The 24,894-nt window shown below is 38.3% G+C and overlaps 1 protein-coding gene across 12 annotated transcripts in view; it reads right to left on the bottom strand.

Moving 5' to 3' along the window:
- The window catches only part of FIGN (fidgetin, microtubule severing factor), a 138,239-nt gene that overhangs the window by 12,960 nt on the left and 100,385 nt on the right, over positions 1-24,894 (bottom strand). For 5 of the 12 annotated variants that reach the window (XM_073883243.1, XM_073883252.1, XM_073883279.1 and 2 more), the window contains 2 exons: positions 17,914-18,046; positions 2,910-5,124 (listed from right to left, as the gene is read on the bottom strand). In XM_073883243.1, the coding sequence (XP_073739344.1) occupies positions 2,910-5,116 (2,207 nt within the window). In that variant the 5' untranslated portion in view covers positions 5,117-5,124; positions 17,914-18,046. Of the gene's footprint in view, positions 1-1,765; positions 5,125-10,686; positions 10,925-15,509; positions 18,047-24,894 lie in introns of those variants that run through there. The other 7 variants (XM_073883263.1, XM_073883237.1, XM_025853013.2 and 4 more) reach the window with 5 other exon arrangements.

Genomic DNA, 24,894 nt, shown 5'->3' with positions numbered 1-24,894 from the left:
GAATCACAGGAGAGCACTATCTACTCAGAGGTCAGCCTTATCTCCCCCAACAGATCTTCATTTCTTCAGCATGCCCAATTTCCTAAGAGATCAAATCCAAGAATTCATGAGGCTAAATGAAATTCACACAAGACTTCAGCTTCTGCCTAAATACATGGATCTCTGACGACTCATCTCTCAAAGTAATTTTTAAGTCACTTAAAGCTAAAAGCCAATATGTATGACTTCAATTTATTTTCATTTTTATAAATGAGTGTAAAACACAACAGTGCAGTCATATTTGGCATTAACTCTTACTAGCCACAAAAATGTGGGTCAATATTGGATTTTCCAAAGTTGTCTAAATAAGACTGGGTTTGTCAAAACTTGCCAGTTGCTTTCAAGTGAACACAGCATGTTGGCGGAAATGAAATGTAATGTCTAAGAGACAGAAAATAGGTCAGCACTGTGCAAAAGTAAACTTGTCAGCGAGATCAATATGAACCTACAAGTTAATGGGGATATTAGAATTTCCTTACAATAAGAGATGTGCAGGGTACAGCCAAAACACGATTATAGCATTTATTCACTCGTGAAAAGCAGAGGACGTATTTAAATATTATTTTTTGTATCCTTAATGAAAGGCACTGCTTTTTAATATGGAATATTTATATATAAGCACAGTTTTAATTGATAGACTATCACAGTAAATTAAATTTTGGTTCATTTGCTCAGTTTTTTGCAACATGAAAAATACGAAAAAAGGGGAGTAATGATCAAGCGTCAGAAAAGTTCAGAAATACGATGAGGTCCTTCATTAGCTTTCTCTATGTTAAGTGTTTCAGAGAATTTGACATTGTGAATGAAATCAGTCAAAATTTTTGAAGGAAAAAAAACAATAACAGAAAGAGCTTTCTTGGGGCTTCTCATTGCATTTATTTAAATTTTTAAAAAATGTACATCACTTTTTGAATACATAAAATGCCAGTGCTTTGCAACAGTTTTGTTACTGCATCTCTCAACTAAAAAAAAAAAAAAAAAAGGAAGAAAAAAAAAAAAAGCAGGAAAAATACATTCAAAAAGCCAGGCTGTTCTGCTTATGCACGGGCAGTGGCTTTGGAAAGCTACGGCCTACACGGTCTGTTCAGAGACATTGCCGAACATCAGTTAGCTATCAATGAAAAGTTGCACATAAAGCATTAAAGGATACAAAGAACAACTTGGAGGGGAGCAGGAGAAGAATGGGAAAGTAAGAAAAATGCCACATATTCTGGGGTGGGGGTGGACTCAGGCGGAAGCAAGCATGAAGACCGATGTTTTTGGAACCCAGATCTATGGGAAAAGGGAGAAAACAAAGTAACGTGTTTGACAAGATAGAGTTGTGTGTGTGTGCGCGCCTGTGTGCGTCCACTTCCAATTTTCTATTTTACTCTCCAAGAGAAATATAACAAAACTGAGGTAGAAATGAATGTGGGAGCACTATAGCCCAGAAGATTTCAAAATGAGAAGCAAAATTGCACTGAGAAGAGAGGAGTCAAAAAGGAGAGGGGATGTAGATGTTCTTTGTGGATATAGAGAAGTTGGTTGGTTGGTTTTGCTATTGTTTGTTTGTTTGTTTTGCTTGCTATCTTCTCCATTCTGTCAAACAGCACGGCAAGCCTATAAACTAGATTAGTGAATAGGAGGACACCATTCCCAGCAGTTTTGAGAGAGAACTCGCAAACCACCACCACCACCATCACCACCACCACCACCACCACCACCACCACCACCACCAACTATGCAGTAAAAGGCAGTCCTAGATTTTAGGTACTGTGACTTTCAGGGTCCTAAGCAGGTCTTGTGGCTGAGTGTTCTAGACACTAACATGAACTGAATAAGTAGCTTTCCATTAACCAGTGTACCTTTTAAGAACATTTTCACTTCATTATCAAGGAGCAATGTACGAAGAACTCTTGCAGTTTTTGACATAAAGAATTATTCTGCTCTGGTTAATTCCCCATAATTAGTAAAAGAATCTTTTTTTTTTTTTTTAAATCCTTCCATTTCTACTTTAAATTGTAAATATTCAGTTGTATCACACGTCAGTATTTTTTCTGGATACATTCAAAGTAATTTTCCTTGCTATTTTCCAATTGTTGAGGTAAACATACATTTTTAATATAAAGTAACATTGAAGCCTATCCCATTACTCTCAGCAGTACATAGTGCTTTCAACACATTCCTTTGAGGTACTGTACAAATCACAATCGCTTTCCTGAGTTTTTGCAGACAAGAACATTAAAAGAAATGAACTGCAGAAATTAAGGTCCAGATTACCGTTACCCTGTTTTACCTGTTCTTAGCTTAATACTGCAGAACAGACAGGATTGAGGAATACTGTTGCTCTTAAAATGGCAAAAATCTGGTTTTCTGTCTTCACACAACCGTTCATCTCTTTAGTCCAATAATGTTTGAAGTTAAAGCTCTTTATATTAGCACATGCCACCAATGTAATTGTGAGGCAAACAAAAAATAAAGCACCACTCCAGGCACTTGACAGCAACTAAATCTCGAGAACAGCAGAATGGAATCAACACACGAGGTTCATGTCCTTCTGAAATCAACACACTTGCACCTTGCTCCTTGGTGAGTGTTGTCTAGCTTGAACTGAACTGAGCATCAACAGATGCTTTCTGTCCTCTGGGGCTCTCAAATCAGAAGCTCTCATTTGATGCGTTTTTTTTTTTTTTTTCCTCCAAATCTACCCTGACTCTAAAGATGCAACTCAATCGTCATCTTCCCCGGTACCCTTTGTGATTTAAACACTACTGGAAAGGGGCTCTAGACCCTATGTAGCAGGTTTTATGCGTGTGTGCCAACATTCATTACATTTTTTTTTAAGAAGTTATCACTGACTGCAACCAAACATTTTGTTCCATTCAACATACATATCAAGCTCTTTTTGAGATATGCTAGGCTGAATCTTGCAGAAAGCATTTTCAAAGTCTTGATATGTAACAGGCCTCAACTGGCTGGGCATGATGGCTGAAAGGTCTGTGGCTGGTATGGCATGGAGGGGGCCCACCACTGCTTCCTGACACAAATGAGCCACGTCTAGTCCAGAAAAGCCTTCTGTGCGCTGGACGAGCAGTGCAAACTCCTTGTCATTGAGACAGTAATTGTGCTGTGAGAGCAGTTGTACTATTATCTGGTGCCTCGCTGTGCTGTCAGGAAGTGGGATTAAAAGTCGTTTCATGAAGTATCTCCGAAGAGATTCATCTATTTCTTCTGGTTTACTGGTGGCACAAATTACTACGATTTGGTCCTCAGCTGAAGTCAGGACAGTGTCCAGCTGCATCAGAAATTCCGTTCTCATCCGATTGACTGGACTGTGTTCCTCGCTCACTTGAGAGGAGAGAAGCATGTCAATGTCACTGACAAAAATCACCGAGGGTTGGCGACACCTGGCCACGAGAAAAGAGGCGTGGATAATTTTTTCTGCTTCTCCTAACCACTTGGCAACGAGTCCAGAACCGGCGATTTTGAAAAACGTGGCCCCCAGCTGACTAGCTATGCATCGGCCCAATAATGTTTTGCCTGTTCCCCGAGGTCCAAATAAAAGGATGCTCCGAGGGGAGGCCGTCAGTCCACTGAATGCATCTGACCTCAACACTGGCCATAAAACCTCCTCTTTAATGACAGCCTTTACCAGGTCGAGACCAGCAATGTCACTCCAGTCCACCGGTGGTCCTTGGGTGATAATCTCATTGGTTACCAGGTCAATGAGGTGCGTGTCAGTGTTCTTCAGTTGCTCGTCCACAGAGTGGTTGGATGAGGTAGCTGCACGGAGTCCAGGGCCTTGCATTGGGTGAGAGAGGAGCTGCCTGTGCTCGTCCCCATGCTCACTCATTACTGGCGACGTGTACTTCCCAAAGGATTCACTGGATCTTGATCCCAATGAATTTTTAGCAGTACTATAGGAAGGAGGGGTCAGAGCCCTACTGGACTGGCTGCTGAATTTCCTTTGCTGTTCAGAGGACATTAGCTGCTTCGTTGGCTTAAATGCTAAGGATGATGTTTCAGCATTTCTGTCAAAGCCATTCCCTCGATTTGAGTTTGAAATGCTGTTGTCGGGCATTCTGTACATGGGACTCTGTGTAGATCTCTGTTGGCCATAGCTGTAATTTCCATAACTGGAGTCCATATCTCCCTGCCCTGCCATATAGAAAGCTTTCCTTTTAAGGGAACTTGCCGAACTGTTTGTCAGAGCCGAGGGTGCAATGGGTGTCAAACCATGACCCTGGTAGGTGTAGCCAGGAACAGTGGTGGGGGGCAGAGGGGTAGGAGCAGGGATTCCTGAAGGCAGGTACGCTGAAGGAGGAGGAGGTGCACCGCCAGGGCTGTACCCGGATCCCACAGCAGTCTGAGGAGGATAGCTAGCAGAGGGATAGCTGTAACTGGAGAGGTTAGAAGTCCCATTGTAGCCTGGGACCAGGGCTGGTGGTGGAGGTGGCGGCGGCGGCGGCTGGAGGAGCCCAGAGCTATGCAGAGGAGAAGGATGAGGTGAGGGAAGTGCAGGTGCGGGCTGGCTACTGTAAGTAGAATGCAAATACGATCCATTGTATCCCGGGGCATATTCCTGAGACGGGAGCCCTGCGTGGAGACTAGGTACGGTGTGGCTCCCGCAGGTACTACTTGAATAACTCGGTTCTGTCAGGTTGCTGGCCACCCCAGGAGAGCTCCCGATACTCGCAGAGACATCTGCTGGAGGGAGGGCTGAACTGACTCCAGCTTTGCTGGCAGCGATAACATCCGGAACACAGTTCATGGGATAAACAGCTTCGGAATTCAAGGAAGGCTGCCAGGGTTCGCTTTCATTTTTCCGACCGTTCACGAGGCCCGATGGGGCATCGGAGTAGTTGCTGAGTACAGGTCGGTCCACGGGGCCTTCTAAAATGCCAGAATACTTCTCTGCATATTTTTTGAGTAGGTTGGATGCAGTCAGAGCAGAAATGTCATCATTTGCCCAGGCGTACTGATAGGTGCGCTGCAAATGACCTCTGTAGGCTTCCACTTTGTGGGCAGGAGACCGAGTGGTTGAGGTGATGTCAAAGTGCTGTTCTGGCCACTGGGCATGCTCCGGCGTCCACTGCATCTTCAAGCCTGCGGATTTGGGGGGACGAAAGTTAATTTACTGAGATACTCGTCAGAAGTGCGTAAGCTTTTCCCTACCGTCTTTGGCTACCTATTACCTTCCATTAATGAAAGAGCCGCTACAAGGAATTCCCACAGTGTGTGATATCCACTGGGACCTTACAGTATGTACACTTTAAAACGGACTGGATTTCAGTCCTGTATAAAAAGTAAACTGAATTTAAACAAAAACTCTGTAGAAGACCTCATTCTTTGTTCATTTTTAAGTAATGAGCATTCGATTTCTGTTAAGCCTGTCGAGTTCCTCGCTGCACACACACAGGAACACATATATATGTACACACACATTTCTGTCAAATTAGAATTCGATTATAGGTCCTTACGATGAAATATGCATATCTTTTAACTATCGGGCACGTGATAGCATTAACATGTGCAATATCTAGCCATCCTGTCTCTTCACATCAGAGTTTCTGTTTTATATTTTAACCAATATAGAAATGAGACACAGCTGACAGATCACATCTAGGACCCCTCTCTTATTTGGTACTGAACACCTAGTTAGCACAGTATAATGCTCCCTGCGCAGAACAATATGACACAGACATAGCAGGTCATTCCATAATCCAACTCTCATCTAAAGTGCTCCACGACAGTTTCAAATCTGCTTCGTGGAGTGCAGCAAAGCAATCTCCCAGGCAGCGCTCCATCGCTTTCATCGCACAAAGCCTACAACTCGGTATGAATTACAACTGGCTCCTTTCTGCCTCTCAGTTCTGTTGTTGAGTCTCTGAAAAAAAAAAACAAGCATCACTTGTCTGTCGGTCTTCCAGCTGGCATTCTCCCTCCATTCCCTATAATCCTTCCCTCTGCTTTACAGCCTCCAAGTACTAAGAGGGGAGACTACATATGCATATATAGACAGATAGATAGATATACACACACACACATATATAATATCTAGACGTATATCTATTATGTGTGTGTGTATATACGTGTGTGTAAATCTATCTATATATGGGGGGAGAAGAGGAAGTCAAGAAAGGAAGGAAGGAGGGGAGGCAAGCAGGCAGGGAGGGAGGAAACAGGTGAAAGGGAGTGTAAGAATAGAGAAGAGGGAGAGACTCTCTCTTTACATTTCTGTGGGAAGCAGTGTGTGTGGCATAAACTCAAGGAGCACAGCTAGATAATGAGACGCTACGGGTAATGCTATCATCTGCTAGATTACTAACCGAAGCAAGGTGACTTAAGTAGCAAACTGTAAAACAAGAGTCTTTTCTCAGTTAGAATCAGAGAATCATTTGAATTTTACAGTTTAAAGAGACCTCAGAAATTACCTTATTGCACAGATTAGGGAACCAGTACCCAAAGGGCTTTAGAACGTACCCTGGAGGACTCGCCGTATACTTAGTTACAGTCGAGCACGGGAACCCTGTTTTGTCTCCCAGCTCATGGCTCACCTCATTCTAATCTCTGCTTGGTTCGAACACTTTGGATTCCAGGATGGCTATATTAAGTAGGCCTCCTTCAGCTCTTCTGGATTACCCAAAGTGAATTTTGTAAACTGCCTTATGCCCTGTGGCAGAGATTCCTTGATAAGGAGGAGGCCTGCTCTAAATGAAGCATCAGCTCCCTTCTGAATGACTGCAGTCAGTTTTGACAGCTCCTACACCCTCCTGCCTTCCTCCTCCAACCCCTTTAGCTCTTCATTCCCTGACTCTGGCTTCTGACACCGCCAGCTTTGACTTCCTGAGCTAAACTGAACAGAGCCCAGAGTTTGGTAACAGAATGGCATGTTGATTCCCTCCTGACTCCCTCTTCCTTGTTTGCAAAACCACTGCACCAGACACTGGAAGTTAATTAGCAGGATGATGCTGTGCTAATTGTGTTAATTTACAAGGTTTTAGTCAAAGAGAATCATGCCAGGGCTGGCACTGCTGTCATGCTTCCGACTTAATGATTAAGAAATACTGAAAACAAGGTGGGAAGGATTGCAGTAATTACACAATAAATGAATAAAGCAACAGGATTCATTTGCAAATATATTTTACTGCAGTGGTACTCATTTGCATTTGGATTTTTAAAAAGGATCCATGTAGATATTCATTTGCAAATCACCATCTCAGTTAAATTAAGTCTGAATGCTGCACAGTATAACTTAATCAAGCTCTCTCTATTTTTTTAAATAAAAATACAAAAGACCTTATTTCTCTTGGTTATGCAACAGATTCTTTCTTCTCTTTCCTATCCCTTACTCCTCCCAAATCTTCATATGTTTTTCTTTGAAAACTCTATTTAAAAAAAAAATAATAATCTCATCAATTGGGAAAAAGAAATTGTAAAATCCTGATGAAGTAAAGCTTGTGTCATTTCAGTCCGAGAAACTCTGGGGATGAGTTCTAGGAGGAACTAAAGTGATATTCTTAATTGTTTCTGCTTTCTCAATCATTCCTTTTGAAGGGGGGTGGGGTGGGGGGGGGTTGGAACACATCGCAGAATGGGTGAAATGACCGAAACCACACTTAAAGGGGAAAAGATGCAATTTTAATGAAGCAGCATTTCAGGAATCGTACTTTCATTAAATTCAACTGGAAATTATTAAGAGCAAATCACCAGGAACCAATCGCAAGTAATCAGTATCTAAATTCTTTTAGTGTCATGGGATTTACTTCAAGCCTTATAAAAAGGAAAGAATATTAATGTGACTGTAATGTAGAACTGTCTAAAAGACCTACAAATTCATTAGTCCTGTAAATTATTTCCAGGGAATTTCTATTAGGGTTTTTTTCTTTAAAAGATTATCAAATACAGAGTTGAGAAAATAAGAATGCACATATGCTCTGAGTGGAAGTTTGATTAGATTGTTACAGAAGAAACATGAATAAATGTCTTGAAAGGAGGCTTCCAAAAATGTTCTGGGAGTCACAGAGAATGGAATTTACCACAAACACAGCATAACACACACACAGATACACACACACACACTAAACAGCATGGCTTCCTTTCGGTTAGCTGAGCCAAGCCATCCTTGGCATTAGTTAACATACATGACAAACATGGTAAAAGCCCATTGAAAAAAATGAAACTGCTCTAGATTTAGAATAATTATTTGAAAAAACAAACAAAAAAGGGCAACCTTCCCCCATATTGGCTTAAAATTTCTTCTGATAAGTTAATCGTTTATAAAAAGTGTGCAAAAAATTGGTTTTAGTAAGTTCTAATCACTGTAAAAGACAGGAACGTAAAGTTGACATTAAAAAGGTTGGTCATCTTCACTGGGTATGTCTGCGGAGTTTAACTCTAGCAAAACTAATACATTTCCTAAGATTTCTATTTCATCTGAAATTAAGCAAAGAGCCTATCAAAATTATTTACTTGGGACAATTACTGGATATACTGTTGCCTTTTAATTCTCGTGCTATTTTTGGAGGTCCTTACCAAGATAATTGAAAGTTTATTTATTGATGCATACTAACTAACAGTAACCTTAGCAGGGCTGCCAAAGGCAAGACAGAGCTTTGATTAAATAACCTTAAGGGAACAGAATTATTCACATCCCTTGGAACACGAGTACTTACCCCGTGTTTTGAAATCATTTATGTTACTTGAAAGCATCAGTTAATAGTTAAGCATAAGCTAGTTCTTATTATTAGTATGAGTTGAAGAAGCTGGCGTTCAGGAGATTGTCCTGGTCTTGGGAGCACGGAGAGCTTTCTCATCAGTTTCTTGAATTTTAATGCTAATTGGAAGGAGAACCAAACTTCTTGTTGTTGTTATTCTGTTTATTGCTGGTGATATTTCTGGTGTGGAATAGAAGAAAAATGTAGAGCCAAATGTTCTTTGAACAAAAAAATCATGCTCCGTTTGACTGCACTGCTGTTCTCGACGTGTCGGAAGCAGTACAGGCCTGTCACTTAACTTGGCACCCAAATAATAAGATAGGCTTTAAAAACAGCTTTTGTATGGTTTCTCTCTGGAATGCGCAGAGCTAAATCTCAGAAACAATGCTATTTTAACACTATTAAAAACATGACTCCAGAACAATAACTTCCATGGCTGTTTAGAAATAGCTTAAATAGGTACAATAAAAATTCAGAAAACAGTGGAAAGTAAGAAAAATAGTTCTTAAAGATAATTGAAGAATTGTTCCAAAACATCAATTTTTATTTTTGAAAGGATCAGGAAATTCTTAATATAGCCAGCAAATTTCACAATGCAATGTGTTTGTTTTTAAAATATGTAATTTAATCAAAAATTGCTTTTAAGAGATGTTAACGTAAGTATTATACCAGAATGATAGGGACTACTGTACAAAGCCTGAGTATTCTGTTATTTCATTGCCTTAGGATGAAGTTATATATCTATAAATGAACAAGTCTTTATTTCCCATAAAACCGGACAATTTGGGTAACATTTCCCTTTCTTATCATTTCTGACCACTTTATAACTTGGGTTTAATTACTAAAGAGTTGCTGCCTCATTGCTTTACTTGCTCCGTTTTGTTCTTTAACTATTTTGAAACAACACAACTGTGACATCCTATGAAGTTCTGTCCTAGCTTCCAAATGATGAAGCTATTACACAGAAAAATGAAGGATATAAAAACAACTTGCAGAATGGGAGGAAATTGGAAAGAAGAGACTAAGCCTCTGGAATCTATTTTTAGCACACATTCCTCGAAATATTAATCTAAGTCCCTCACTACCCCTACTCCCACCCCTACCGAACACCCCAATGCTGCTCAGCAGTTCATCAGGTCTAAAAAAGCTGTTCTCTTCTACAAGGTTCCCATAGGGTAATTCTGGCTGATAGGTACTCTGGCTTCATCCGTAGGTTTTCTTACACTTCCTAAGGGCAGGGACCTGAGGCAAACAGCCGCAGGCCTGGAAGGCTTGCTTGCGTAGGATAGCTGCACAGTGCTCACACAGGCCTGCACGACATCACTGCACCTGTTACACTCCTTTGGGCCATTGTACCTCTGAACTTTTCATTATTATTTATTTAAATATATTTTTGAAAAATCTAATAGCATATGTACCCATGTTCTCTCTAGAAAGCAATCACTCCTGGGCTAAATATAACAAAGTACAGTTGACCCTTGAACAACACAGCTTTGAATTATGTGGGTCCACTTATGTGCAGATTTTTTTGGATTAATACATGACAATACTGCAGATGGATTTCCTCTTATGATTTTCTTAACATTTGCTTTTCTCTATAGAGCTTACTTTATCGTAAGAATACAGTATATAATACACACAACATACACAATATGTGTTAATCGACTGTTTATGTTATTGGTAAGGCTTCTGGTCAACAGGAAGCTATTACGTTTTCAGGGAGTCAAAAGTTACACGCATATTTTCAAAACCTGCGTTGCTTAAGGGTCAACTTGAATATGTTCAATAGTTTACAGCCCCTTCAGCCTAATACTGCAACAGATTCATCATCTTCTAGGGAATGGCAGAACTAACACATGGAACATTCAAAATTTCATGAAGAGAGTAGCAAATTCGTTGGCTAAAAATACAGATTTATGCAGTGAAATGCTTTGCGAGAGCACCTACAAACCTCCTGGTAGTGAAAACTGGCCCGATGTAGTATCTCCTTATCATGATCCTTCCAGGGGAGCGATGAGCAAATGAAATGTTTGAGCAGACCCAGTAGTATTCTCCTTCTGGAGCCTCACCCTCAGAAGCCAAGAGGCCAACACAGCAGTGTCTAGTATTCCCCGTACTAACCCATTTGATCTGAAATCTTCCTCAGTCCATTTCCTGATAATTCCCAGCCCGAAAATGTGAGGCCATATCTAAAAGTGAGGGGGGGAAGAGCACAGAAGTTACACGTTCTCTTTCATCTATTTAATCCAGTTCCATCTTCAGAATCCCCCAAATTAGAAGCCCTTTATCAGCTAAATATGAGGTAGGGACTGTTAATTTTATTTAGTGAACGACTGGAGGGCCCACTATATATACTGTGGTTCAGTGCTAAGAATTTAGTAAGTCAAGGGAATCTGTTTATCAGACAGTGAAACTTTTTCAGCTTTCTATCTTCTTTGTAATTTCACATTCTAAATTCTCTTCGATTTTAGAGATCAAGGGAACTTTAAAGTGACCTAGTCCCCAATCCGGACAGTCTCAGTTATAGTTTGGTACTTCATTTACTGTGGTGTCCTATGGTTGCCTATCACAATGTTTTATTTGGAGGCATTGCTAGCTTGGTGGGATAGAAAGGGACTGATGGAAACATAAAGAAGGTTGTAGAATTTTGTCTGAAGAGTGAATATCCCAAGCTTGGGAATCAGACCATTGGCTTTGCTCATGCCATTGCTTATTTGTTCTAATCTTGGTGAAGTCACTTAATCACATCAAACTCACTTTCCTCAGCTATAAAATGTGGACTCTAATGGTATCGTATATCTTACTGGATTGTTAATAAGATTATCTAAAGTGATAATAGGCATTGAAAATATCTTCCACCTGTGAACTGCTATACAAATAGTTCTTATTCTTTGATTTAAAAAAAAATAATACAAGTGCATTAAACAAAAAACAAAACTGACTAGACAGGAAAAAAGTAAAATCACTCCTAGAATTTATAAATCACTTTCTTCAACCTCAAGACAGCTACTGAAAAGGAAATTTTCCAGTGGGAATGTTGGTTATAAGGAAGGTGTAGAAATTCTTTCTACTCAGCAAAACACAGAGCATGATCTTACAAAAAGACGTCAGAAATTCAAATGTTTTCGATTCCAGATGTTTTCACAGTATTTTATTTATTTTAAATATTATTTGTTACTCAACATTGTAGAGACCACAAGTAAAACATAAAGTACTTAGAGGTTTAAATCCAGTTAAGAATGATCTCAAAACTTGCAGTCTCAAAATAAGATATTCTAATTATGTAGCAATATTGTCAAATGATTTTTCTCTTTAAATCACACTTTCACACCTCAAGACTCCAAATTATAACATTTTGAAGCAGATTACTCCCACCTCCCATTTCACCATATTCGCATAAAGCGATCCTTTTTAAGAACCACAAAGGCATTTCTGGCTAAATGGCCCTTAGTAAATATAGTTCCAATACCTCACTTTCTAATGTAGAGAAATTGCCACCTCACTCCCTGAGGGCAGCATATAGCCTGCAACCAGCTTTTGTTGGCTAGCACAGGGTTTTAAAAATCAGTTAACTTTATAAAAAGAATCTCTATTTCCATTATTTCCTATTTTTAAAGACAGGCTGAATGCTCTTAGATGACTAGATCTCATTCTTGCCTGGCAACAACTGGCTGAATCTGAAAACCAGCTGCCCACTTTGGACATGGCGTGCCCTCTCCACTTTGTCACGGTGTCCCCACTCCCTCTTATAACCTTGGGTATTTTGATGGTATGGATCAACGACGTAAACAGTCTAATCTGTGACTTCATTTAGAAGCTTCAAGCCAGCTTTTACACTTAAGTACATTTTTTTGAAAACTAGCAAGTATAGTCTCTAAAACTTGAACAAGTAGTATCTTTACAAAAAAAATCCTAAATACTATTTATTATATATATATATGCATTCCTGTCTTCTTGATCAGAACACAGGGAAAATGGTTATTTTTCTTATTGATTCAGTGTCCTTAGTGCAACAGTGTAGAATGATGAATAATGATTTCTTAAAAAGCTGGTTTCCACATTGCTGTTATTTCACTGTCTTCCCCCTTTGCTCTGATTTGTCGGATACTTTTTTTAACTGTTTTCCCTGTGTCAATCCCCACCATTCCTAATATGCTCCTTTGAATATGCCATAGGTTCTGATACCACAAACTACCAAAAAAAGCTTCATTTAATTGTAAAGCTTCCACTCTAGGTCAGTCATGAGCTTTAGTACAACTTTTAAGAGACTGTTTAAGTTACTCCAAGTTATGCTTCTTACATCGTAGAGAACGTTGTTGAGTGGATGGTATCTGGGTAAGCAACTGATCTTGTTCTACATGTCATCATTTTGGGCATAGTAAGAACCTGTATTCAATGTTATGGGCATCACAACTCAAGACTAGAGTGATATATACTCTGTCCTTCAGTTAATTTGTGTGTAGCTTATGATCTGAGTCAGTTTCCCTAAAATACATTAGATTTTATTCACAGCAACAAAATATTCACTCCTCAAAATGTGACCAAATGTAAAAATGACTCTTTTGCCAATATTTCATACTGAGGATGAAACTTGGTAGGCACTGGTCTGATAGGTCATCATTTTTAATATGTAAGACATTTATAAGAGGATGGCTTCCATTTATGAGGATGAATGCATGAACACTTATGCAAAGCAAAGTACAACTGATGGAAGAAGTATCACTTTTAGTCCACTGAGTTTATATTCAATATATGATCAGGATGGACAGCCTATCACTTAAAGCAACCCAGGAAATCATAATCATAATTCAAATAAGTATTTTTCCTATGGGGGGTCCTAAAATTTCCTAAACTTAAATCCAAGTATTCAAGTGAACATATAATCATGCTCACATTAAATCCATCTATTTTAAAATCACAATTTAAACTTTTTGTTTGTTCATTGGGGTTTTTTGGTAAGGGTTGGGTTTTACAAAAGTTTATGTGTAAAAATTTTTGAATACTAATCTAAGTCAAGTAAAGAAACAGTGTCCAGAAGTCTGTGTATATCCTACCACAATTAAGTCCAAAGAATATAAGGCTATGCATAGACACACAATTTAAAATATACAAATGCTTCATACTCTGAACCTTAGTATTTAGTGTCCAGTGTCATCAACTATTACAAGGGAAAGAATTTGAGGGTTACTAGGTAAGAGGACTGATTCTTCCATGTTGCGTCAAATATTTTGTTTTTTTCTACCTCTGTGAATGTATTTAGATAACTTGTATTAAGCTTAAAGAGTGCATTGTAGGTAACCTTTAAAGTTGTTCCTTTATGACCTTTCATTTCTCATGCTGTCTCTTCCTTTTTGCCATATACGTTTTCAATCCATTACATCTACCCTTCCCCCCGGTTCTTTCTGTCATACGAAGATCATCAGGACATACCACATATGTCCATGGGGACTGCCCAGGCTAATGAATATGTATGTTCTGTGTCACAACAGAGCACTCCCCTTGTTCTGCGGTATCAACCCTCTTATGTGTGTAAATAACAGGTGCGCTGTGTAGCGTGCAGGGATAAACGGGGTTAACACAACCTGAAAGCCCTGTGCTAGATGCATAGTATCCGGCCTGTATGGTTGATCCAGAAAGAGAAATCCACATGCCAAAAGCATTGTGCATTTTCTATGTCGTTTTGAATCTTTATTTTTGAAAAGGTCTCTGCTGAGGCAACATTACCATTGTCCTAAAAGTCTGAGGTTATTCCAGTTGATTCTCAAGTTACTGTTGTGTCATATAAAATAAATTCGCACTTTCAGTTAACACAAACTGGGCATGGTACCAACCTTGAATTATGACGCGGCTGGTTAATTTCCTCAGTCACAATCCTAAAATGTTATGTTAATCATTATGCGCACACATAGCTATTTGTAAATAGTAATTTGCATGTGTGTATTCTATTTCAAGTATATAAATGCAAAGTTCAATTTAGTTATATTCAAATGGAATGGTATTCACTTTTTGCCCAACACACCGTGCTGCTGACATGGGTCGATAAACAAATTTCAGAATCTCCCAAGCCCCACGATCTTGTGTAAGATGGAATTTGCATTCATCCTCTCTTTTGTGTTCCTCTAGAAACTTACTCTAAATAAACAGTTTACATAAAACAGACCATTGAGGCTGGTTATTTAAGACTGAGGGTCCCCCTCATATAATTAGACAAAGGAGTAAAATATGATTTACCTATAAGTACACAGCTCTTCAACCATTCTCCTTAAAAACTCTGCTTAAGGTGACTCTAAAGTGTGCAAAGCCCAGACAAAATTTGTTTAGGTTATTTATTCATTTTTCTCTTTTTTGGCAATTCGTGCATTAATTTTTAATGCAGTAGCAAAATAGTGTCTTGGACTTTGATAAAAATATTCTATAGTCAGGGCTGGGTGACACAGTGCATTAATTCGGTGCCCTTCACTCCTGGGACCTGTGTATAATTTAGTCCAGCCTGAAGAAAATAACTTTGATCTGAAGGCAGTGGAAAAAGCTACATATGAAATGAGTTTAGGTAGGTTTAGGGTTGTTTCTTCCATATGAGAGACAACATATGAAGATAAACTGCTTTCGAATACAATCAACACGGTCCAGGATTAAAAGTGAAGAGCTCTTACTAACAACACTAGTTCCTTACCTCTCCCTTCTCCCCTCCCCCTGCCCCAACCTCACCCTCCAGCCCCATTCTATGGTCTGGTGAAATAAACCTAAGCACCACCTATAACTAGGATGCTCTAATTTCCAGATAAACAGAATGTTGTTAAAAGTGCACTGTGAATGACAGTCCAGTCATTAGCGCTGTTGGCTCTTTCATTTGTAAAAACAAAGAATGCTGCATACTGAGACAGAAGCAGAAAACAGAGGAAGGGTATCAGCGTCCTCAAAGAAAGTGGCACTTCCTGTCCTGGAGGGGGTGCCCAACAAGCTAACCTAAAAGAAACTGTTTCTTCAGAGAATATTCTATCTTGGTTACATTCCCTGTGACAACATTTAACAACATCGTTTCATCTACTGTTATGATAGACGATGCCATTATGTCCAAAAAAAAAAAAAAGTTTAGGCCTTGGCTGAATTTATTTATTTTATTTATTTTATTATTTTATTTTATATCTTGGCTGAATTTAAAACAATGATTGGTCCAGTGACATTAATCACATGAAATACAAACCCACTTTCTTTTGTGTACAAGTCTACAATCAGTTCCAATCCAACTCTCTTCTGTTGTGAATAAATATGGCTTACTTTGTCTCTAATAGAGCAGTTAAGAATAAACTTGCTACTGTCAATAGAGTTAAAAGCTGTAAGGGTGTTGCTTCTATATGGTATAAACTCTACTACAATTGTATACTTCTTACTTATCATGCACTCTTGTATTGGCCTCCTTAGTTATGGAAATGCTCCAGTATTTTCTAATAATTTTAAGGAAAAGGGAGCTAACAGTCACATTTTTAAATCAGCAAAGAATTTGAAAGAAACGTATTTTTTTCCCAATGTTTCAAGTTTTTATTTAAATTCTAGTTAATTAACATATGGTGTAATATCAGTTTCAGGAGTAGAATTTAGTGATTCACCACTTACACATAACACCCAGTGCTCATTGCGATGAAAGAAACTTATATTTAAATTTGTTAGTTTTAGTTGCTTATATTAAGAGTAAATAGGTCAAATCTTCCTGCTCCCTCTCCAAATTGTGTACATCCTATTTACACAAAGTCCCTAAACAACAGGAAAACCCGAACCCTGCAGGTGATCAGCTACACCGACAAATCAAATCTAGGGGCCTATATGTGTGTATTTCAGTGTTATGTCTGCAGTTTCAGAAAGGATATAGAGAAAATAGGGGGAAAGTGACAGAGAGAGAAAAGAGATTTTTAAAATGGCTTTTATCCTAAAAATGATCTGCTTTACTATTAATAATCTCAGAACCCAAAATTTATTCTAAATGATTTAACAAATGTGCACATCATAGTTTTAATCACAAGTAAGCATATTTCAGGTTTTCTTTAGCTAGGTATTTATTATTTGAGGCTTGAACCAAACCATATACCTCAAAAAGTTTCCATACTTACAAAATCATTTTTTAAAATTGAAATGTAGTTGACACACTTAATAGAATCATTTTCTATGAAATGTTAAAAAAATCCTCAAAAAGCAAATAATTAAAAGATGTAATAAATGGGTTACATAGGAAAGCACCCCCAACAGTCAATTTAGAAGTGTTTGTGTTTTCTATGGAATAGTTTTTTTTAACGCAATAGAGAATTCATAAAAGTAATGATGAGTCATAAGTCTTAAGAAGATTCCTTTCTCATTGAAATGACATACCTGGAACTGGTCTCCTTTTAAGTAAATCTTTTTGAAAACATTCAAATGCCTACAAGAGCATTCATTTATATTTGACTTTCGTCTTGCGGCCATTACCGATCACTTAGCTAACTTGTGAAGTTTTTCAGGTGAGGATGTTTTATTGTGCCCTCCTTTTTTTAAATGCTTCTACATCCAGCCATTGTTTTCATATTTTACGCTAGAAATTATTTTATCCTGTTCAGTGTCAAATGATACTATACTTTAAAAAAGAATCTATTCAGAGAATATACCATTAAATAGTGCATTGCATCCCTGGCCATAGCTCCCAGAAGCATTAAAATGTTACTAGAGTACCCGAATGACAGCAATGACAGCTTAATCACTTAAAGGCTTTTTACATTAACAATTTTTTTTTCTTTCAATTTGAGCAGTAATATTCAGGCATGATTTAATAGGAGGTTAGCTGTTAAATGCAGCTAAATAACTTTTTTTAAATATCAAAATCAAGTTTAGTGTCTAATGAACATTTCTTGACACTTTCTGAAATATTAGCGCACGTTCATAAAGCTTGGTTTCTTTTATTTTTTTCCTCCTGATCTATGTATTTAAAAAATTGGCCTGATAATTAGCATGCATAGTCCAACCGCTTCCTGTATTGTTATGATTTTAAGTAGAAGATCCATGGATAAAACGTAATTGAAAGGTGAGCCTATTAATCTGGAGAATAACCTCCACAAACCAAATAAGAATGAATCATTTTTAAGTCTCCACCTCATTTATAGCTTTATATTCCTAAGGAGGGGAAAAAAAAAAGCAGAGAGAAACTAAAGGTGACCTTATTTAGACATATTAGTCAAGACAGCCTTTGCTGATTTTAACCAAACATGATTGTGACTCCGTTCTGTCCATCCAGTTTTCCAGTGTGTAAATTGGATGATGACTTGGACAATTCTCTCTTCATTAGTGAACTGTGGAAAGGAAATATAGAGGTGGCTTTTTATTTTTTAAACTCTACTGTGTCTTACAGCTAGATTCTGAGGCATCAAGGAAATATATATACATATATATATGTATATATATTTTTTCTAGACAAGCTGTCGTAATTGAAATGAAGTCTAATCAGACTCATTACTGTTTTCAGCAATTTGCACGACCAAAGATGCTTATTAGGTAACTGTGTTTAATAAACCACTCTTTAGAAAAATACCAGTAATGAGCTCTTAACAGCCAATCTTTAGCGTGAATGTAATGTGAAAAGTGTTCCTAGCGCTGAATAGATTTTCACATTTAGTAGTGTCATAATTAAGCTCCATGAATTGGTTGCTGTGATGTTAGATTTATTACAATAATCTTACTTTTCCCCCTATTTTAAATATACTTGGAAATACAGTCATCATCTATTACAGTTGGCTTATATTCACTATACAGCCAAATTTAGGCTTATACCAAGCTGGTCAAAGGTTTCCAACTGAGGATTTGTTAACAAATGATAAGCAAGGATTTTATAACTGATAACTGATTCTAGCAATCAAGTCTTTCCTCATCAGCCTCCTCACCCACACCTCAGAAAAAAATCCTGTTACTTGATTATATATGAAAAGTTATCTGAGATGTAAGTATATTCTGATCGTTTAGAGGAAAAATTGCTTTTCTGTCACTAAGGTAAGACATAGACAAAAATGGACATTCTGAAAGGAATATTTGAAGAAACATTGGTCTTTCATAATAGCAGCTATAAATAACACTATATCGCCTCATTAGATATTGTTCTTACAATGTGAATAACATTTCCCTTCCTGACTTTTCCTTTTTGTGACACTATTTACTAAGATCTTAACATTAAAGAACAATATTGTGGATATATATTATTTATATGCACTAAGGGTGGTCATGAGAGTTAGCTAGGCTTCTTATTGATAAGGGCAAAAAACCCAAAATGTTAGACACCTCTAACGAGAGGAGTTATTTCCATGCAAGATGATGCATCTGCTGAAATCAGTAGATATCTATAGAGTCTATATTGATTAATCCATCAATAGAGTATATCCTGAGGCATTTCCACATGCATAATAATCATATAGAAGGTACTGAAAATATTCTTTGAGAACATCTAAACGAGCCTTATAGGAAGCTCTAGAGCTTATAGTCGTGAAACATCTCAGAAGATGAGACAAATATCTTTTGTTCACTAAAAGCAACCTAAAAGGTGACACAATCAGCTTGGAAGCGAGACTCTGGACATTTCTGAAACAGGTCTGCAAAGATAATCAATAAATGAAAAAGTACAAAAATAACAGGAGACCAAGATTTGATGCCCATCCATGATACAATGTTAAGAAGGATTCTGTTGCTGAGCGATTCTTCTCCCAGCACACTCATTTCTTCTAACCTTAAGCTTCACGATGCCTAATTGGAGCCAATAAGCCTCCATAACTGTTTTCAGCTTTTTGAATCAATAGGGGCTATGAGGACTGAGTCTGTCAAATTAATGGCTTGTTTCATCTGATTTTGTGGAATGCACTTCTTTGCATTACAAAGTAGAGAAGAAACCAAACTCATTCCCTTGTGAATTCATATAGCTTTCAAATCAAAATATCTTCCTGTTTCTTTAAGTCTCAACTGAATTCATATTCAGAACCACACAAGAAAAAGCCAGTGCATGAAACTACCATAAACCTGTATTCTGTATCTTTAAATGACTCACAGCCAAAAAAAAACCCAAAAACAAAAACCTAAGAGAGGGTCCCTTTTGGTGCCTTTGGAATACCTTACCATACCTTGAATAACTTTAACTTATGAATCATAGAATTTATGAATGTTTTATAAAAGAGAATAATTTGTACATTAGAATTTATTACAAAAGCTAAGAGGCTCTAAGATGTCAAGTAATAGTAATAATAAAAATAATGATGATAAGTACAAATCATTTTTTTGGTGAGATTTCAAAAACTTTCCATAATAATGAAGCTATGATTTTACTAAGGAACTGAGTACCTAGCTAACAAATATTTTACCTAGATTTAACCCTGAGCTATATAGAAAGCTGGCAGAATTTGCCTTGGTCTTAATTTCTAATTTCAGAAATACAAATATGGATTTATGCATAGATACAATTCTAGTACAGAGAATAAACGACACATAAATACATATTGTCATGTAAACACAAAATATGGGCAATAGGGCATAATTAAATAGTAACGGTAATGGGGAGACTTGTATTATCAGGTAAGATGTTTTGGAGAAGATGGTTTTAAACTTCAGTTTTTGGCCATACCATTTAGACATAGGTCTGAAGATGCAGAGAAACCATATATTTAAGCTTGCAGATAATTCTGATAAAGAATTAGGGCTCCTTAATCCTTAAAACTTTTGAGAACCCACAATATCTTCTCTGCCTTATTTTTAGCACTGTACATCATTTTATCATTTGTCATATTCCTGAGCAAAAAAAGCTTAAAGTAAATATCCTTCCTTGTAACAGACAAGCAAGCAAACAAGCAAAATGAAACTTGAAAAAATTCATTTTTACTTAGGTCTTGAATTCATTCTTTTGAGGTTTCCTCCAGCCCCTCCTCCTCCGGCCCCCACCTCCTCTGGCCCCTACCTCCTTGGGCCCCCACCTCTTTTTGGTTCTGGCATGTGGGCCAGTGACTCATTTTCTCTCCTTTCCTTCCCTCCTTTCTTCCTGTTTTCAAGTGTTTTATCAATTATGAGAAAAGAGGTTACAGAGAAAATATAGTTTCAGTCTCAAAATTAGAATCTTAAACCTTCTTTGAATCTCTGAATCTTGAAACTTTTTTTTTAGATTTTATTTATTTATTTATTTGAGAAAGCGAGAATGAGAAAGAGAGAGCACATTGAGAGGGGGGAGGGTCAGAGGGAGAAGCAGACTCCCTGCTGAGCAGGGAGCCCGATGTGGGACTCGATCCCAGGACTCCAGGATCATGACCTGAGCCGAAGGCAGTTGCCGAACCAACTGAGCCACCCAGGCGCCCTGAATCTTGAAACTTTCATTGTCACTGGAAAAAAAAAAAAAGTCCAGTGGCTAAACCGCTTAAACTGTAATGACATTCATGCTGTAATAACATCTGAGTGCCTACTATTACTCGAGAGCTTCTGCCCTATTAGGAAATAGAAGTCCCCGATGACCCAGCAATCGCACTACTAGGTATTTGCCCAAAGGATACAAAAATATGGACTTGAAGGGGCACATGCACCCCAGTGTTTATAGCAGCATTATCAACACTAGCCAAATTATGGAAAGAGTCCAAGTGTCCCTTGACTGATGAATGGATAAAGAAGATGTGGTATATATACAATGGAATATTACTCAGCCATAAAAAGGAATGAGATCTTGCCATTTGCAATGCTGTGGCTAGAGCTAGAGTGTATTCTGCTAAGCAAAATAAGTCGGTAGGAGAAAGACAGATATGCATGATTTCCCTCGTATGTGGAATTTAAGAAACAAAACAGGAAAACATGGGGAAAAAGAAGCAACCCTTAAAACAGACTCTTTAACTACAGAGAATAAACTGAGGGCTGCTGGAGGGGAGTGGGCAGGAGCATGGGTTAAATGGGTGATGGGGATTAAGGAGGGCACTTGGGATGAGCACTGGGTGTTGTAAGTGATGAATCACTAAATTCTACTCCTGGAACTAATATTACACTACAGGCTAACTAACTAGAATTTAAATAAAAACTTGAAACATTAAAAAAAAAAAAAAAGTCCCTGCCTCAGTGGAACTTACAGTCTATTTTTAGTGATGATTTATCAAAGAAAATACTTAGTTCCAAATCTGGTAGGGAGAGGTAGCTATACAGAGGAATTAACAGTCGAGGTATATCTTGAAAGCTGAATAGAATTTCACCAGTTAGAGAGAGATTGGTTTTCTTGCCTGAATCAAAACTCAGTCAAAATCACTGATAACGCTAAATGTATCTGGAACATTTGGGAAGAAGGGTAGCTTGATATGGTTAGAAGACAGGGAGGTGTAGGTCTATGTATATGGAGGTAGAGATGAAGCTTGAATTCAGATTGCAAATGGACTCTAAGTATTTGGACTGTATCCTACTGCCAACAAAAAGTGCTGCCTTCATCTTTTCATTAGAGATATATCAATAATAACAATATAGAGAGCGGGGGGTGGGGGATGGGAAAGGCTAGAAGCAGGGCCAGAACTTGTGCAATAAGAAGAGAAAAATCTGAGAAAGATTTTGGACAGGGAATGAAAAGGATGGGCTGACAAATTAGGTTTGGAGGAATGAAGAAAAGGAAAGGGGACAGTAAAAGGAAATCATCATTAAAACCGAAGTATTTGTGAGGTGTCTGCAAAATAGTTAATAAAGAGATTGAGGGTATATATTGCATTTAATCCTCCAAAAGCCTAGTAAGGGATCGTCATTGTTTCTTATGTATGATGAAATAGATTCTATGAATCTAAGGAACTTTCCCAGGGCCACCCCAAAGTCGGAATTGCAACCTGGATCATATGACACAGAATTGCTACACTTTTTCACTCCTTAGAGAACTTTATTAGCTTGTACAACCAATGTGTTGGACACTGGAAGTTCCTATCTTTCGATGGGAAAAAAATCAAAGCTCTTTGAGGATGTTTAGGAATCCTGAGCGTATGGGAATTTGTTGAAATTATGGTAATGGAGAGAAAGTGTGTAGAAGGAGATGAGAATGGAACTCTTGAGTTAAACGGACATTTAAGCAGTAGACAGTGGGGGCTGGGAGGACATTTAGAGAATAGAAAGAGAGAGAGAGAGAGAGGGAGAGTATGCTCTTGCGAAAGACACTTGAGAAAGGATTTTCAAGGACAGATGTTTAACTGTAGCACATGCATCAGAGAAATCAAGTAGGATTAGGAGAGAAAAGAGGCAGTTAGGAGGCTAAAGATGATCCGTGAGAGAGCAGTGTCAGTACAGTGTGGGGTCAGAAGCCTTGGTGAGTGGGTTATGGAGGAAATGGCTTATGAGAAAGTGATACGGCAAGCATGGAAGAACTTTCCTCACTGATAAACATCTTAATAAAGATGAATAGCAGTTTACCGGGGAAGAGAAGAATCAAGGTAGGAGGTTTTCTAAGGGATATGAGGAAAACCTGGTCATTTATCTCGACTGAGGGTCGCAAACTATGGCAGTAGGCCAAATCCAGTGTGACCTCTTCTTTAATAAGTAAAATAGGATTGGAACAGTCACACCCGTTCACACCCATGTTCTGTCTGTGACTGCCTCCTAGCTCCCAGCAGAGCTGAGAAGTTGGGCTGAGACCAGACAGGCCACAAAGCTGAAAATACTTGCCCCATCCAGCCCTCCCAGAAGATGCCTGCCAACCCCTGCTCCAGGATGAGGGAAAGAAATAGTGGAGAGGAAAGAAGAAAAACTAGAACACTGTGTGGATGGGGCACGGGTGGGAACCAGCAGAGCGGGATCATCAAGAACTGAAATGAGAATCGAGGGTACGCATTTCAGACAGTCAGCGCGGGGAAAAAAGAAAGAACCTCTTCGTCTGAGATAGGTGGGAAGGAGTTCAAGGACAGAGGGCGTATATTTGATCTGTGGATTCCCTTCTGTTTCCCTAAGAAACTTTTGGAGTCAGGTATCCTTTCTGTGTTCCTACAAGCTCGTCAGGTAGACCCACATCCCATGTCTTGCTCCTCAGTCTACTGACTGTACCCCAGATTGCCGTCAGGTACAAAGCCTGGTCACAAGGAGACACAAGATGAAAGAGAGTGGAGGAATCAAGGCAAAAGCATCCTCACTATCAGGAAATCACCACATACAAACTAGTGGACAGTAGAGCTGTTGCTGTTTATGACAAGGAAGTACAACCCTGGAAAAATAAGCCTAATTGAAGACTGCAGCCCAGTTGTGGCAAAGATTTGTATTATAAAAAGGATGAAAACTGGTAGTCATTACTGAGTATTTAAGAAGACTTCCAACTTTCAGGAAGATGTATAGCCTTTGAGAAAATATATGAAACTACGTGGAAAAGAAATGGTTACTGCCTAAAGAATACTTATTGTCTCTCCCCTCAAGAAAAAAAAAATCCATTCCATTTAGAATTCATTAAAACTTAGAAAATGTGTTTACAATATTACACAGCCGTCTGGTCTTTTTCACACTCGTCTCTGCCCCCGAACGCAAACACGTTGCTCTGTTTCCATCATCTTCCTCTTCACTTCATAAGGCAAGTAATCAGTAGGTGCTAGAGATTTCTGCCTATTGTGTAGTTTTGGGTATTCCTCTCATTTTCTTTGAGGTTACTACTTGGGCTTTTTATGGTAGGAGAGTTCTCCCAGGAAGGCAACTCTGCTTGAGTTACGGAAGAACCCCACTTGACAGATGTGCAGTTCATGCTCATTTTATAACATCTGAACTCCTGCTGGTTTCACTTCTGTAACAAAAGACTGCATTATGCTCTATTGACTAAGTCGTGAGGTTGGTTTGATTTTAGCATATTTTTGTACCTTATGCATATTGTGTGATAGATAACATAAGTATACATTTGTACAAAGAAAGACAGTGCTTTAATAATTAAAAACATTTAGTTAGGTTATCCATGGAAACTTTGTTCCCCAAGTTTATCATCTATTTCAGTCTTATTTAAAAATAAGAAAGTTAAACTATCCTTATTTGGATAGTAAGGTATATGGTTCCCTAAGAAAATCTATTTTAGGTTAAAATATCTTACTCTTAGCTTGAGAAGTCTTTGTATTATTATTGTTGTTGTTGTTGTTGTTGTTGTTGTTACTTCATCTAGGAAGACTTCCCAGACATTGCTGCCTTCTCTTTTAATCTACCGTTCCCC

The sequence above is a fragment of the Callorhinus ursinus genome, unplaced genomic scaffold (assembly GCF_003265705.2).
Source record: "Callorhinus ursinus isolate GAN/ISIS: 27379988/994484 unplaced genomic scaffold, GSC_fseal_2.0 scaffold2, whole genome shotgun sequence".
In the NCBI taxonomy this organism is placed as follows: Eukaryota; Metazoa; Chordata; class Mammalia; order Carnivora; family Otariidae; genus Callorhinus; species Callorhinus ursinus.
Note: the sequence above shows the minus strand (reverse complement) of the source record. Positions and strands in the feature narration are given on the sequence as shown.